Source organism: Sebastes fasciatus, chromosome 21, assembly GCF_043250625.1.
Source record: "Sebastes fasciatus isolate fSebFas1 chromosome 21, fSebFas1.pri, whole genome shotgun sequence".
Taxonomy (NCBI): Eukaryota; Metazoa; Chordata; class Actinopteri; order Perciformes; family Sebastidae; genus Sebastes; species Sebastes fasciatus.
This window is the reverse complement of record NC_133815.1, coordinates 1,190,828-1,204,142: the sequence shown is the minus strand read 5'-3', so window position 1 is coordinate 1,204,142 and position 13,315 is coordinate 1,190,828. Positions and strand designations below refer to the sequence as shown.

At 40.6% G+C, this 13,315-nt stretch overlaps 1 protein-coding gene across 2 annotated transcripts; it reads right to left on the bottom strand.

Annotated features, from left to right (window-relative positions):
* Nucleotides 1-853: 853 nt before the first annotated feature.
* Nucleotides 854-11,808, bottom strand: LOC141759854 (clavesin-1-like). Of its 2 annotated transcripts, XM_074622318.1 has the most exons (9): nucleotides 11,692-11,808; nucleotides 11,478-11,565; nucleotides 9,084-9,745; nucleotides 7,773-7,943; nucleotides 6,706-6,824; nucleotides 5,988-6,162; nucleotides 4,824-4,934; nucleotides 4,272-4,498; nucleotides 2,380-3,320 (listed from the first exon to the last, which is right to left on the bottom strand). In XM_074622318.1, the coding sequence occupies exons 3-9, from the start codon at nucleotides 9,180-9,182 to the stop codon at nucleotides 3,242-3,244; spliced, it is 981 nt and encodes a 326-aa protein (XP_074478419.1). In that variant the 5' UTR covers nucleotides 9,183-9,745; nucleotides 11,478-11,565; nucleotides 11,692-11,808; the 3' UTR covers nucleotides 2,380-3,241. The 2 variants fall into 2 exon arrangements, with proteins under 2 accessions (XP_074478418.1, XP_074478419.1); XM_074622317.1 differs by having other exon boundaries at nucleotides 854-3,320; nucleotides 11,478-11,786.
* Nucleotides 11,809-13,315: the final 1,507 nt, after the last annotated feature.

Sequence of the window (13,315 nt, the reverse complement as noted above, 5' to 3'; positions counted from 1 at the left end):
TCCAGCGTGTTCTCCTCTCTGGTCGGACATTTAACAAACTGTTTATATTTTGGGAGTTCCTGTGATAAGTTCCCTTGTTAAAGTCCCCAAGAACGATAACAAGAGAGTCCGGGTTTTTCCTCTCCACCTCCTGTATCTGGTCGGCAAGCAGCCGCTGCGCGAGCTCCACGTGAGCCTGAGGCGGGATGTAAACACCGACCAGAATGAAGGAGGAGAATTCACGGGGGGAATAAAATGGTTTAGAGTTGATAATAAAGGATTCCAGATCCGGAGAACATGTCCGCAGAAGCACTGTCACGTCCTTGCACCAGCCGTCGTTAATATAGAAACATATTCCCCCTCCTTTTGACTTGTGTGATAGCTCCGGGTCGCGGTCGGCTCGGAACAGCTGGAAGCCGGGAAGCTGCAGCGCAGAGTCCGGTATAGTTCCACACAACCACGACTCAGTAAAACACAAGACAGAAGAGAGGGAAAAGTCTCTGTTGGTACTGACCATCAGCAGCAACTCGTCCACTTTGTTGCACAGTGAGCGCACGTTGGAGAGGAATATCGCAGGCAGCGGAGTTTTTAGTCCTCTCTGTCTGAAGCGATTCAGCGCTCCGGAGCGCTTTCCTCTCCGGCGCTTCGCCGCTCGGCCGAGGGCCACAGCTCCCAGCAAAACGTGCATTAAAACTGCTGAAGGTGCCAGAAAGTTGGGGAAAAGATCTGCTGGGGTAGATTCCCTGAGGTTAAGGATGTCTTCTCTAGAGAAGACAATCCGTGAACTTCCACCAAAAACTAAAGAAACACAAAAAAACAAGAAAAACAGAGCGCACCAAATCGCCGAGGCAGCCGTAGTTAGCGCCATCTTGTCCTCTCTCCTCCCCTCCTCTCCTTGTTTCCTCTCTTCCTCTCCTCTCCTTGTCTCCTCTCCGTAGTCTGAGGACTGTTGTGAGTGAAAGCCTCACTGTATTTAGAAAAACCTGTAGACTTTCAAAATAAAACGCGCTGGAACACAACCCAGTCAGGTTGGTGTAAATGTTTACTTCTATACATTCATTGAGAGGAAGTTACATTACAGTCGAGTGGAGATCAGATCACTGCTCAGAGTAACCCTGATGAGGAGTCAAACACACTGCAAATAATCAGGACAAACTTGGCCTTTTATATTTCACAAATAATCCGCGTTATATCGAGATATTTGAAAGTGAAATCATCAACCTGCACATGTTCTCACTCTCCTCATAAATGTGATGTTTAACGAGTCGTTAAAGTTGAAAGATTTTCTGATTTCAGACAGAAATTAAAATAATTTACGTTGCAGAAACCGAAGATAATCAGACTTTAAATATCTCAGGATAAGATCGGCCAAGTGTGTCACTTCTTTTTGCAGCGTAATAGTAATAATACTTATAACAATAATATACAATCTTCATAATAATAAATTAAGATTCAATAAAAACAATCTTTCCCTTCGAGGTTAAAGGTGATAATTTGGCATCCTGTGGTTTCTTCACAGCACAATACTTTTTTTTTCAGAAAGAATTTATTTCACTCTGGTAGAAAAGTTTTCATGCATCCGGTTATAATATCTGCCGAATTTGCGGTGCTTTTATTTTGAAATGCTAGTGCCGTGATTTTGTTGTTTTTACATGAAAGAAAAAAAAAGGTGAAATTATTCTACCAAAGTGAAGTTTCTTTTGCTTCTTCCTGCATGTCCATTGACTCTCTTTCTCTTTCAGATTACCGGGACATTGAAGTCAGTTAAATTCAAAGTATTTTGATTCATATGTTGACGAACATACTGTGATGGAGTGATGGAGCCGCCGTGTCAGAACTGCACAGAAACTAACTTTAGATTCACAGCTCTGAAAACACTAAAGACAAATGCTCTTTCAAACATTTAAGAGTTTCACCAACAAGGATTATCTTTAATCCTGGATTAAATCATGATTAAACCTGAATTATAGAAGATTAATGTGAAACTTTTCCACCTGAGAAAGCTATATTTAAGGTTGCAACTTTTATTTTTACTACTTGTCGATTCATTTTCTGTCTATCAACTATTCCACATATTTTCAAACTGTGAGGCACGTGGTGGGGGCGTGGAAAAGTAAAAAATCTGACTATTCTCAGAGTCATAACTCAGTCAAATTTAAACATACAGGCATGATACGCATATTTTTAAATTCAGCGTGACTTACACTTTCTGAGGATATAACTACATCTGGTGTCTTTCACAAATAGACGTCCATAAACCCGCTTAGAAAGCGTAGAAAAAAGACGCTACAGAACTTGCCTGAGAATCTTCACGTTTTCAAGTTTTCCTCAGTATCACAGTAATCCAGTGATAGTAGTCTGAACATCCACGAGTACGTTGATAACAGGAGCTGCTAATAGATAACTCTGCATACTTTTAGTGGAGACAATTTGACAAATTATATAATCAAATATAGGCAAAGGAAGTTGTTGCTCCATGGCAACGTTATACGTTCTGTTTACCCTTTTACGAAACCGAGAACGTGAATGACAAAATCCATTAATATGAACTCTAACTGGTTAATCTGGGTTTATCTTTTTAAACCAGAATTAAATAATATTTGTTGAAATGAATCCTTGTTGGTGCAACCTGCTCTAAATGTTTCTTAATTATTACTGATATGATTCTCTGTTGTCTGAGGTTTAAATAAAGTTTCACCACATCCTCCCTCAGGACTCGGCTCACAGAAACAGATGAAATGTGATCGCGGTGTTTTCCTCGTTACATTCCTGCTTGTTTCTGACAGAATTAACAAAAACTCGAAGCGAGAAGACGACGCACAAACACTTAAGAGTGTGTCGTCGTTGTCGTCGTCGTCGTTGTCGTCGTCGTCGTCATGGACATCACAGGACAGATGCTGCTGGCTGGAGAGAGGCTCAGCTGGGAGGCATTAGACGGCTCAGAGACAGGACAGACTGTGTGTGTGTGTGCGTGTGTGTGTGTGTGTGTGTGTGTGTGTGTGTGTGTGTGTGTGTCCTGTTCAGGAAGTTCAGTCACTGTCAGAGTTCAGGTCAACAGGACTAAAGGATGCAGGCTCAAATCCACCAGCTTAATACACAGCTGGTGTGTGTGTGTGTGTGTGTGTGTGTGTGTGTGTGAGTGATATAGAGAGGATGTGTCAAAGTGGACGCTGTGATTTGTTGTTGTCTGTACATGTGTGTGTTGATGGATCTGCGTGGTCATGTGACGGCTCTAGATGTGTGTGCGTGTGTGTGTGTGTGTTCAGTCCAGGGCCAGTAGTGGCGTGCTGGTCTCCCTGTCCGTTTGCCGGAGAGTTCCTGGTTCCACCGCCGACTGAGACCTGAAACACACGCAGATAGTGTGATAGTAGAAACCAGTGGTGGAAGAAGAATTAAACTGTCAGGTTGGACTAGTCTAGTTGAGCCTTTTAGCTAACTATTTCAACTGTTTATCTATAACGTTTTGGATTTTAATACCATATTCCTGAATTGTTCCTGAGCGTCTAAAACGGTTCTAACGACCGTTGGATTTATGCTGTTCAGTCAGTCTTACATTAGTCACTCATAGGGAGGCTTTATGCAACAGGTACATGTAAGTGTCTATAGCCAGTCTGACTTAAAGTTATAAGATAAAGACTAAGAGTGTGTTCCAATCCACGTACTTCTGTACTTACACTTACTATTTTGAGTGCATAAGTGCGTTCACACTGGGAAGTATGTCAAAATGCAGTGCACTCAAAGTACCCGGATGTTGTTCTCAAAACGGTCCGATGGTTGAGTGTGGAACGCTGGACACTTTCCACACTCAATTGGCTCCATTTTGGCTACGTAGCAGAAGGGGCGGGACCACGACCACTATTAGTGTGGTAGTGGACGGGTAAAACCTGAAGGAGGCAGCAGCAACACAAAGGATGCTCGCTGCCGTAAAACCCCGAAGAAGAAGAAGAAGATGTTTTGGCGGGTAGCGAGCCGCGGTGAAATGTTGCGGTCGTCATTTCCGGTCAGTGCGGCGCAGAGTATTCCATTTGAGATGACCCTACCCCGCTGAAATACACGCACTACTCAAGTAAGTACAGAGTACACACAGTGCACTACATTGGAGTGTACTTCAGGAAGTACGTGGACTGGAACACACAAGTCTATTTTTACAGTGTGATCAGTTGAAAAAAAAAGAAATAAAAGAGGAGAGGAAACGAGGATGCTCCCAAAGGAACTAAGAAATGATGAAAATAATAATTTCGTCCATCGTCATGTGGTTGTCTGTCTCTCATCTAGTCCCTGTCCCTCCTCACCTCTTCATCATCTCCTTGTCTCCTCCTCCTCCTCCACAGTTCTCCCTGACGTGCAGGGCGTCGTAGGTCAGCGTGTACTCGGTCTCGTCGTTGTAGTCGGGTCCCAGCAGCGTTCGAGCCCAGATGCCCATATCGTACGGAGGGAGAGTCCCGCCGAACTCTGACGGCAAACACTCGGGCTGGAGGAGCTGGTGGAGCGAGTTCAGGTTGTTACCGTGGAGGAAGATCTGAGGAGAGGACACGAGGAGAGGAGCGGAGAGGAGAGGGGACATGGAGAGGAGTAAGGAGAGGGGAGGAAAGGAGACAAGGAGAGGAAGAGAGGAGAGGAAAGGAAACAGCAGAGGAGACGAGAGGATGAAAAAAGGAGGGGAGGAAACAAGGGAGGAGGGTGTTAATAATCAAAAGAGAAGAGAGAAACGATGGAAATGAAACGGTGGAGGAGAGAGGAGAGGAAGTGACAGAAGGGAAAAAGAGAAGAAGAAAAAAGGAGGTGAGAAACGATAAGAGGACAAAATAAAAACAGGAAACTTGTAAACTTGTTTGTGTCTTCACCCTTTTCCTGGTCTTGTCTTTGAGGAAAGGTTTGATGATGGTGTACATGGCGTGAATATACCACGGCTGATTCACAAAGTGGATCCCTCCAAACCGAGCTGGAAAACTGTCCTGAGGAGACAAGAGGGAGGAGACAAGGACAGCAATAAGGAGAGGAGACAAGGACAGCAATAAGGAGAGGAGACAAAGAGAGGAAACAAGCATAAAAGAGGACAAGGAGAGGAGACAAGGACAGCAATAAGGAGAGGAGACAAAGAGAGGAAACAAGCATAAATGAGGAGGCAAGGAGGGGAAACAGGAGAGGAAAGGAAACAGAGGAAACAGAAAAGAGAGGAGGGAGGAGATGAGACAACAAGGAGAGGAGAAGGGGAGGAAACAAGGACGGAAACAGGAGAAGAAAGGAAGAAGGAGAGGATACAAGGAAAGGAGAGGAAATAAGGACGGGAACAGGAGAGGGAACAAGGAAAGGAGAGGAGAGGAAATAAGGACGGGAACAAGGACGGGAACAAGGAAAGGAGAGGAGACAAAAGAGTGGAGAGGAAATAAGGACGGAAACGGGAGAGGAAAGGAAGAAGGAGAGGAGACAAGGAAAGGAGACAAAGAGAGGAGAGGAAAGGAAGAAGGAGAGGAGACAACAAGGAAGGGAGAGGAAGAAAGCAAGGAGGCAAAGAGAGGAGAGGAAATAAGGACGGAAACGGGAGAGGAAAGGAAGAAGGAGAGGAGACAAGGAAAGGAGAGAAAGAAGGAGAGGAGACAAAGAGAGGATAGGAAAGGAAGAAGGAGAGGAGACAACAAGGAAGGGAGAGGAAGAAGGCAAGGAGACAAAGAGGAGAGGAATTAAGGACGGAAACAGGAGAGGAAAGGAAGAAGGAGAGGAGACAGAAAAGAAGAGGAGAGACAAGGAAAGAAGAGGAAAGGAAGAAGGAGAGGAGACAAGACAAGAGGAGAGGAAACAAGGACAGGAGATGAGATAAATGATGAAGTCTGTAATCAATAACATGCACATTGATTATCAGAGCAGCATCTTCAGAAGGCCGTTTTACTGAGTCGTGGAAGAAGTGATCCAGAACCTCACAAGAACTGGTTCAAGGAGGGACCAGGTGTGAGACCGGCGTGGTCCAGGTGTGTGTGCGTGCGTGCGCGCGTGCGTGCGCGCGTGTTTACCTGAAGGCCCTCGATAGCCAGTTTGAGGATGTTGGGCGTCAGCTTGGAGGCCTGTTTGAAGGAGAAGTTGCTCCAGTCGATGATGAGGATGAAACCGTTGATCTGGAGCTCCGGGTTCTCTATCAGAACCTCCAGAGACAGAAGGATGGCACGCAGGATGTCCGTGAACGAGTTCCTGAGGAGGAGGAGGAGGAGGAGCAGGAGGAGGAAGAGCAGGAGGAGGAAGAGGAGGAGGAGGAGGAGGACGAGGAGGAGGAGGAGGAGGAGGAGGAGGAGGAAGAGGAGCAGGAGGAAGAGGAGCAGGAGGAAGAGGAGGAGGAGCAGGAGGAGGAGGAGGAGGAGGAGGAGGAGCAGGAGGAAGAGGAGCAGGAGGAAGAGGAGCAGGAGGAGGAGGAAGAGGAGCAGGAGGAAGAGGAGCAGGAGCAGGAGGAAGAGGAGGTCAGGAACACGTATTTATCAACAGCTAATCAATAGTTAAAGAGAGCGTGACGCTGGAAGTCTTAACTAAATGACTCATTAGGCTCTCTGTGTGTGTGTGTGTGTGTGCGTGCGTGCGTGGTTGTGTGTGCGTGCGTGGTTGTGTGGGTGTGGGTGCGTGCGTGCGTGGTTGTGTGTGGGTGCGTGCGTGCGTGGTTGTGTGTGTGGTTGTGCGTGCGTGCGTGCGTGGTTGTGTGTGTGCGTGCGTGCGTGGTTGTGTGTGGGGGTGTGCGTGCGTTACCTGCTCTGGTCCCAGTTGGAGGCGAACAAGATGAGGATTTTTCGGCCATGTTGGTCTGGAGTCTCCAGCACGCCGGGGAAACCGTCCATCAACGCCCGTTTAATACCGGGGTCGTCCACCTGACACATGAAACCGTAACGTTCAGATGACATCGATGAAATGTAGTTTACTATACGTAGCGCTCCGGGCTGTCGGTCGCTTAGACTTTTTTTTTTGCTTTTTTTTCTGACATGTGTCGGACATTTTTGGGGGGAAGATTTTACTTTTTCCTCTTTTTTTTTACTTTTTTCAGACATTTGTCGGACATCTTCTTCTACATGTTTTGGACATTTTTGGGACTTTTTTTCCAGAAAAATTTTTTCAGACATGTTTCGGACATTTTTTGGATATTTTTGGGACCTTAAAAAAAAAAATTCGGACGTTTTTCTGACTTTTTTGCCAATCTTTGGAAAACATTTTTTTACTTTTTACAGACACTACTTTTTTCCTCTTTTTTTTTTTTTTTACTTTTTTCGGACATTTGACGGACATTTTTCGGAAATTTTTTGGAAATTTTTCAGACTTTTTAAAAAACATTTTTTGGATATTTATCTGACTTTTAAAACTTTTTTCCGACATTTTTTTGAAACTTTTTTTCGGACCTTTGTCTGACATTCTTTGGACATTTTTCAGACGTTTTTTGGACTTTTAAAAAAAAAATGTCTGAAATTCTTGGGACATTGTTCAGACTTTTTAAAACTTCTTTTTGGACTTTTTTCTGACATTATTTTAAATAATAATAATCTCCCATCGCTGTCGCTCGATATAACCTTCGTCATATTTTCTCAATTTATCTGATTTGTTGACGATGTGGACGGACTCAAATATTTCTCCGTACAACATGGACATATATTTTCCAGCGTGAGTTGACGAGGATTGTGATGGACTGTAATGTCGGATACTGACAGAAAAACATTCCTCTGAACTCTTAACTAATGATCAGTTTTAGGTCAAACTGTTTACGACGCAGGTTACATGTAGTTTTTGAAACTTTCGAACTGTAAAAACCCCACAAACGTAAACCGGACCTTGAAGCTCTGGAACATGTCGAGGTTCTGCTGTCTGAACTGGAAGTACTGGGCCAGCAGCCTGAAGGTTTCCATCTGGTCGAACTTCCTGGCTCTCAGGAAACGGAGGATGAAGTCGTCGTCCGTCCGCAGGAAACCGATGTCCGGCCGCGTCACGATCATGTCCCGCACCTCAAATTAAAAAAACACGTATACAGTGACAGGACATCGATCTCGTACTCGAAGTGAAGTAATTCATCAGTCTCTAATCAGCTTGCTCATTTGTTTGAGAACTCGCACCACTAAAGTACAATATTTATTAAGACAGGTCCCACTTTATGAGCTAATTTTATTAGAAGGGCCATGTCAGTTGTGGACTCGAGTCACGTGACTTGGACTCGAGTCACGTGACTTGGACTCGAGTCACAAATTTGATGACTTTAGACTCGACTTCACAAAATCAGAAAGGACTTGCAACTCAACTTGGACTTTAACACCAGTGACTCATGACTTCACTTGGACTAGAGCCTTTTGACTTGAAAATACTTGATAAATAAATACAGATTTTAAACAGCAATCAAGATTTTTGTAAATTGAATATATTATTATGCTGTTAAAATGGCATTATGTTTGGTGATGAGTGCATTATGACTTGTTAAGGACTCGAAACTCAAAGTTTAGGACTTTGCACTTGGGACATGACTTAGGACTCGTCAGTCTTGACTTGGAACTTGTCAGTCTTGACCTGGAACTTGTCAGTCTTGACTTGGGACTCGTCAGTCTTGACTCTGGACTCGTCAGTCTTGACTTGGAACTTGTCAGTCTTGACTTGGGACTCGTCAGTCTTGACTCTGGACTCATCAGTCTTGACTTGGGACTCGTCAGTCTTGATTTGGGACTCGTCAGTCTTAACTAGGGACTTGAGTGCAAAGACTTGTGACTTGCACAACAATGACTTGGTCCCATCTCTGCCCGGTGTCTAGTTTTAAGAAAGTTGTTGCTCCACTAAGGACGTTGTGTTTTCGGTTTGTTTGTCGGCAGAATTACAGAAAAACTAGCGGCCCGATTTCCATGAAACTTGGTGGAGCGGTGCAGCACGGGCCGAGGACGAACCCATTAAATGTTGGGGCGGATACATGCATTACTTTTCTGTTATGGAAACGACCTTGGTGGAGGTCTGCGCTCTCTGAATCCCCTTCGAGTTGATGCATTCTCATATTAAAGTTGGGATTAATCTAATCACAAATAAAGTGTTATTGAGAACGTACGTCTTCTGTCTCCGTTGGGCATCTCATTGAACTGAACATTATCATTAGCTATCAGCTAGCATACCTGCTGGATGTCCTGATGCAGAGTGTCGGGGTTTTCATTCAGCTCTAAGCGAGCCTTCTCCGTCGTCTCTGAGCTCAGGCCGGCGTGGAGGTGCGTCATCGTGGAGTCTCACGTCCAAAATGTGTGTTCTGTACAAACTGTAGTCCGTTAGATCAGTTTGTCTTCACGGTTTATTCCAGACAGTTTAGTTCTGATGTACAATCTGTTGTTGATTTGGTGATCTTCGCCCTCGTATCTGGAGCACAATCTTATTTGCTGTCTTTGAGCTCCAGGTTTCGTCAGTCGGAGACAATCGTGGTCGTCTTTGATGGTAATTCAGTAACAATCGGCGCTGCTGTCTACATCGTTGGTTCTTAGGGAGCTGACGGTGTTTTGGTTTTCGATGCTGGAGTTCGTTACGGGGACGTGCGGTTTAATGAGCAACACGTGAAGAAGAAAAGTCACATTCACATCCTTTTTTTAATTTGTCCTAGTTTTGTTCCCGTTCGGCGTCTCTCGGCTCCCTCCTCCTCCTGCTCTCTGTCATCTTTCAGATTCCCGTTTTGGATCAGTCGACTCTCTGCTGCGTCATGATGACGACGAGTCCGGTTGTTCTGCGCTGGTCAAAGGTCAAAGGTCAAAGGTCGGTTAAGGCAGCTGGGTCTGACGTGGGCCTCCTCAGCCTACAGGAGAGAGGAAACATAAGTACAGTTACGGTACATGAAGTTATCCTTCATTTAGGAGTTCACATGGTTTGTGTTTTATTGGCAGGTTGTAGTAGTTTATTTATTTATTTATTTATTTATTTATTTATTTATTTATTTATTATTACGGCAGCCTTTGTCCTCCATACACTTTGTAATTACATGATATGTTATTATCAAATAAATGTGCAGGTTCATTTAAAAATAAATAAATATGCAGAGAAATAGAAAGATAAATAAATAAATAAAACATGGGTGAAGAAATACAGAAATAAATAAAAAGGGAAAATAATGTAAAGAGAAAATAATAAATTGGGAAATTATTAAATATGAAAATTAATACACAAGTAAGAAATTTGTCACATAAAAATAATTGTATTTGTTCATGTTTTAATTTTAATTGAGGCTTTTATTTAAAGATTTTTTCTTTATAATTTAATTTATTTTTTATATATTTATTTATTTTTTAAGTTGTCATTATAATAAATAAATGAAGATAAATAAAGGAAAAAATCATGAAGGAAAAAAGTAAAATTATCAAATAAATGTGGAGGTTAATTTGACAATAAATAAATATGCAGAGAATAGAAAGATAAATATAACATGGGTGAAGAAATACAGAATAAATAAAAAGAAAAGAATAAAAAAAAAAAAGAATAAATTGGGAAATTATTAAATATTACAATAAATTAATACAAAAGTAAGAAATGTATCACATAAATAATAAAATTGTATTTGTCCATGTTTTAATTTTAATTAATTTAATATAAATAAAATGTAGAAATAAAAGCCTTGATTATTAAATAAATGCGCAGGTTAATTTGAAAATAAATAAATATGCAGAGAAATAAAAAGAGAAATAAAACATGGGTGAATAAATAAGGAAATGAATAAATTGGGAAATTATTAAATATGAAAATAAATTAATACAAAAGTAAGAAATGTATCACATAAATAAATACATTTTATTTGTCCATGTTTTAATTTTAATTGAGGCTTCTTTCTTTATAATTTTATTTATTTATTTATTTATTTATTTATTTATTTATTTATTATAATGGCAGCTTTAGTCCTCCATACAATTTGTAATTACATGTTATGTTTGGTGTATTATATATATATATTTTTTAATGCTTAATTTTGCATATTGTACATTTATAATAAAGCCTATATAGTATTATATTTTTGTTACTAATTTATAGCTGTGTAATGTATCTGTTCTTGTGATTGTGCTGCTGTCAGTGAGTGGGATCAATAAAGGTTATCTTTATCTCTGATGACCCCCCCCCCCCACCCCCCCACCCCACCCCACCCCACCCCCAACTCATCCCCATCTGCTGTTCACATTAATTGTGTCAGATGTCGTCCAATCTGTCCACTGAGACAGCATAATGAAAAACACAACCCAGAGAGACACTTGAAGGTCCCACAGGGCTCCACTCTACATCAGACACAGAGGCTAGAATAAAAACACTGCCTGGATGCTGCTCTCTTAGTATGGCACATAATGTTGCATCTAAATATTCACATTCACTGTGATTTTAATGATAAAAGTCACCCTGGTGATATGCAGGCAGTGCGTGTGTGCGTGCGTGTGTCCTCACCACAAGGAGGCAGAAAATACAATACAAGAGCATCCTGCTGGAGTGAGCTGGTTTCTGTGTGCAGAAGCTCAAATAGAAATCAAATAGAAATGCATTAGAATAGAGACCTGCTAGGTGTGCTGGTTGAATCCTGGCCCTCCGGTGGTGCTGCTGATGCTGATGGTGGTGCTGATGCTGAGGCTGGGGATGGGGATGCTGGTGGCCATCAGTAACAAAAACAAGATTTTCAGTCCAAATTAAAAAATCCCGACAAGAATATAATAAAAAACGTAAAATCAAAACTGTGCCAGAAGGCTTCAGATGGGATGAGAAGCAACCAACCTTTGTGAGGTGTGGGGAGGACGAAGCAGCAGCAGCATCTCACTGAGATGCGTTTTTTTCACTTTGTGCTCCGAGAAGACGTCAAGGATGCTCCGACACCGTCAAGCCTTCAAAATAAAGAGCGACACTTCCGCTCGACACTTTCAAAAGAAAATTAAATTGATGAGGTTTGACTGTGCTCATAAATATAATAAATACAGAGTTCACGTCATCGCTGTCAAAAAAAACTCAACTTTTCATTTTGTATTTTATTTATAAGAGCCAAGTTTTAATATATATATTTATTTATTTATAAAAATGTTTATATATATATATATATATATATATATGTATATATTAAAAATGTGGCTCTTATAAATAAAATACAAAATGCAATGTTGAATTTATATATATATATACATTTGTACTCTCCGTCCTCATTTCAAATATTGTATGGTTCTTTTCATTTTAAAAACATTTTTAAATATATGTTATTTTTATTGTACATTTGTCTATTTTATATTTAGGATTTTTGACTTTTATAATACTTGTTTTTTCCCCTCACTTACTATATATATATATAAATATATATATAATAATATATATATATAATGAATAATAGTAAAAAGTAATAGATATTTATAATTTTTTTAAATACTTATTTTATATATATATATTAAAACGTGACTCTTATAAATAAAAGACTAAATGAAACGTTGCGTTTATATATATATAACGTATATATATTACATATTTTCTAGATGTATACTATATTTGTCTAGTTTATATTTATGATTTTTTACTTTTGTAGTATATACACTCTATCCTCGTTGTTTCAAATACTGTATGGTTCTTTTCATTTTAAAAAACTAATTTGACATATTTTCTAAATACATATTCTTATTGTACAGTTGTTTATTTTATATTTATGATTCTTGACTTTTGTTTGTAGTTTTTTCCCCCTCTCAGGCAAATTCCTTGTACTTCAAAACCTCCCTTGCAATAAACTTGATTCTGATTTATTGATTTAGCTAAATAAACAAATACAAAAAAAAACATAATAAGCAAATCATAGAAAAAAAAACAATAACATTTGGATATAGTTTGCTGTATTAATTTTCTGTCAATAGACTGATGAATTATTACATTCATCATTACAGCACTAAAATAAGCCTTCTATTTTATACCAGAAATACTCAATACTATGATTCCAATAAGGTCTTTGCACATTTCTGCACAAGTACATGCAGCTTTTAAAACCTATATATTATACATATTTATTAGCGTATTTTTTCATATTTTACTATAATTTTAATATTCTAAATTTATGTTTCTTGACTTTTGTACTTGCTTTTATTTTTATTTACTCTTGTTATATTTATTGTCATACACCAAACACCAAGGCATATTCATTGCATGTGAAAACCTACTTGGCAATAAACTGGATTGTGATTCTGGTACATTTTTTTGTGGTCCACGCTTTTATTTTGAAGCCACACTGTACTCGCTTCCGGTCTTCCTGCTGTCTGACTGACCAACCTGCACGCTCGTGCCTGTGTGACAGCAGCTGACGGCCATGCGCGTTCACGAGCAAACCTGGACAGATTGTAGGTTGTGCGCGCACACGCAGTGGCTGGTTCGCGCA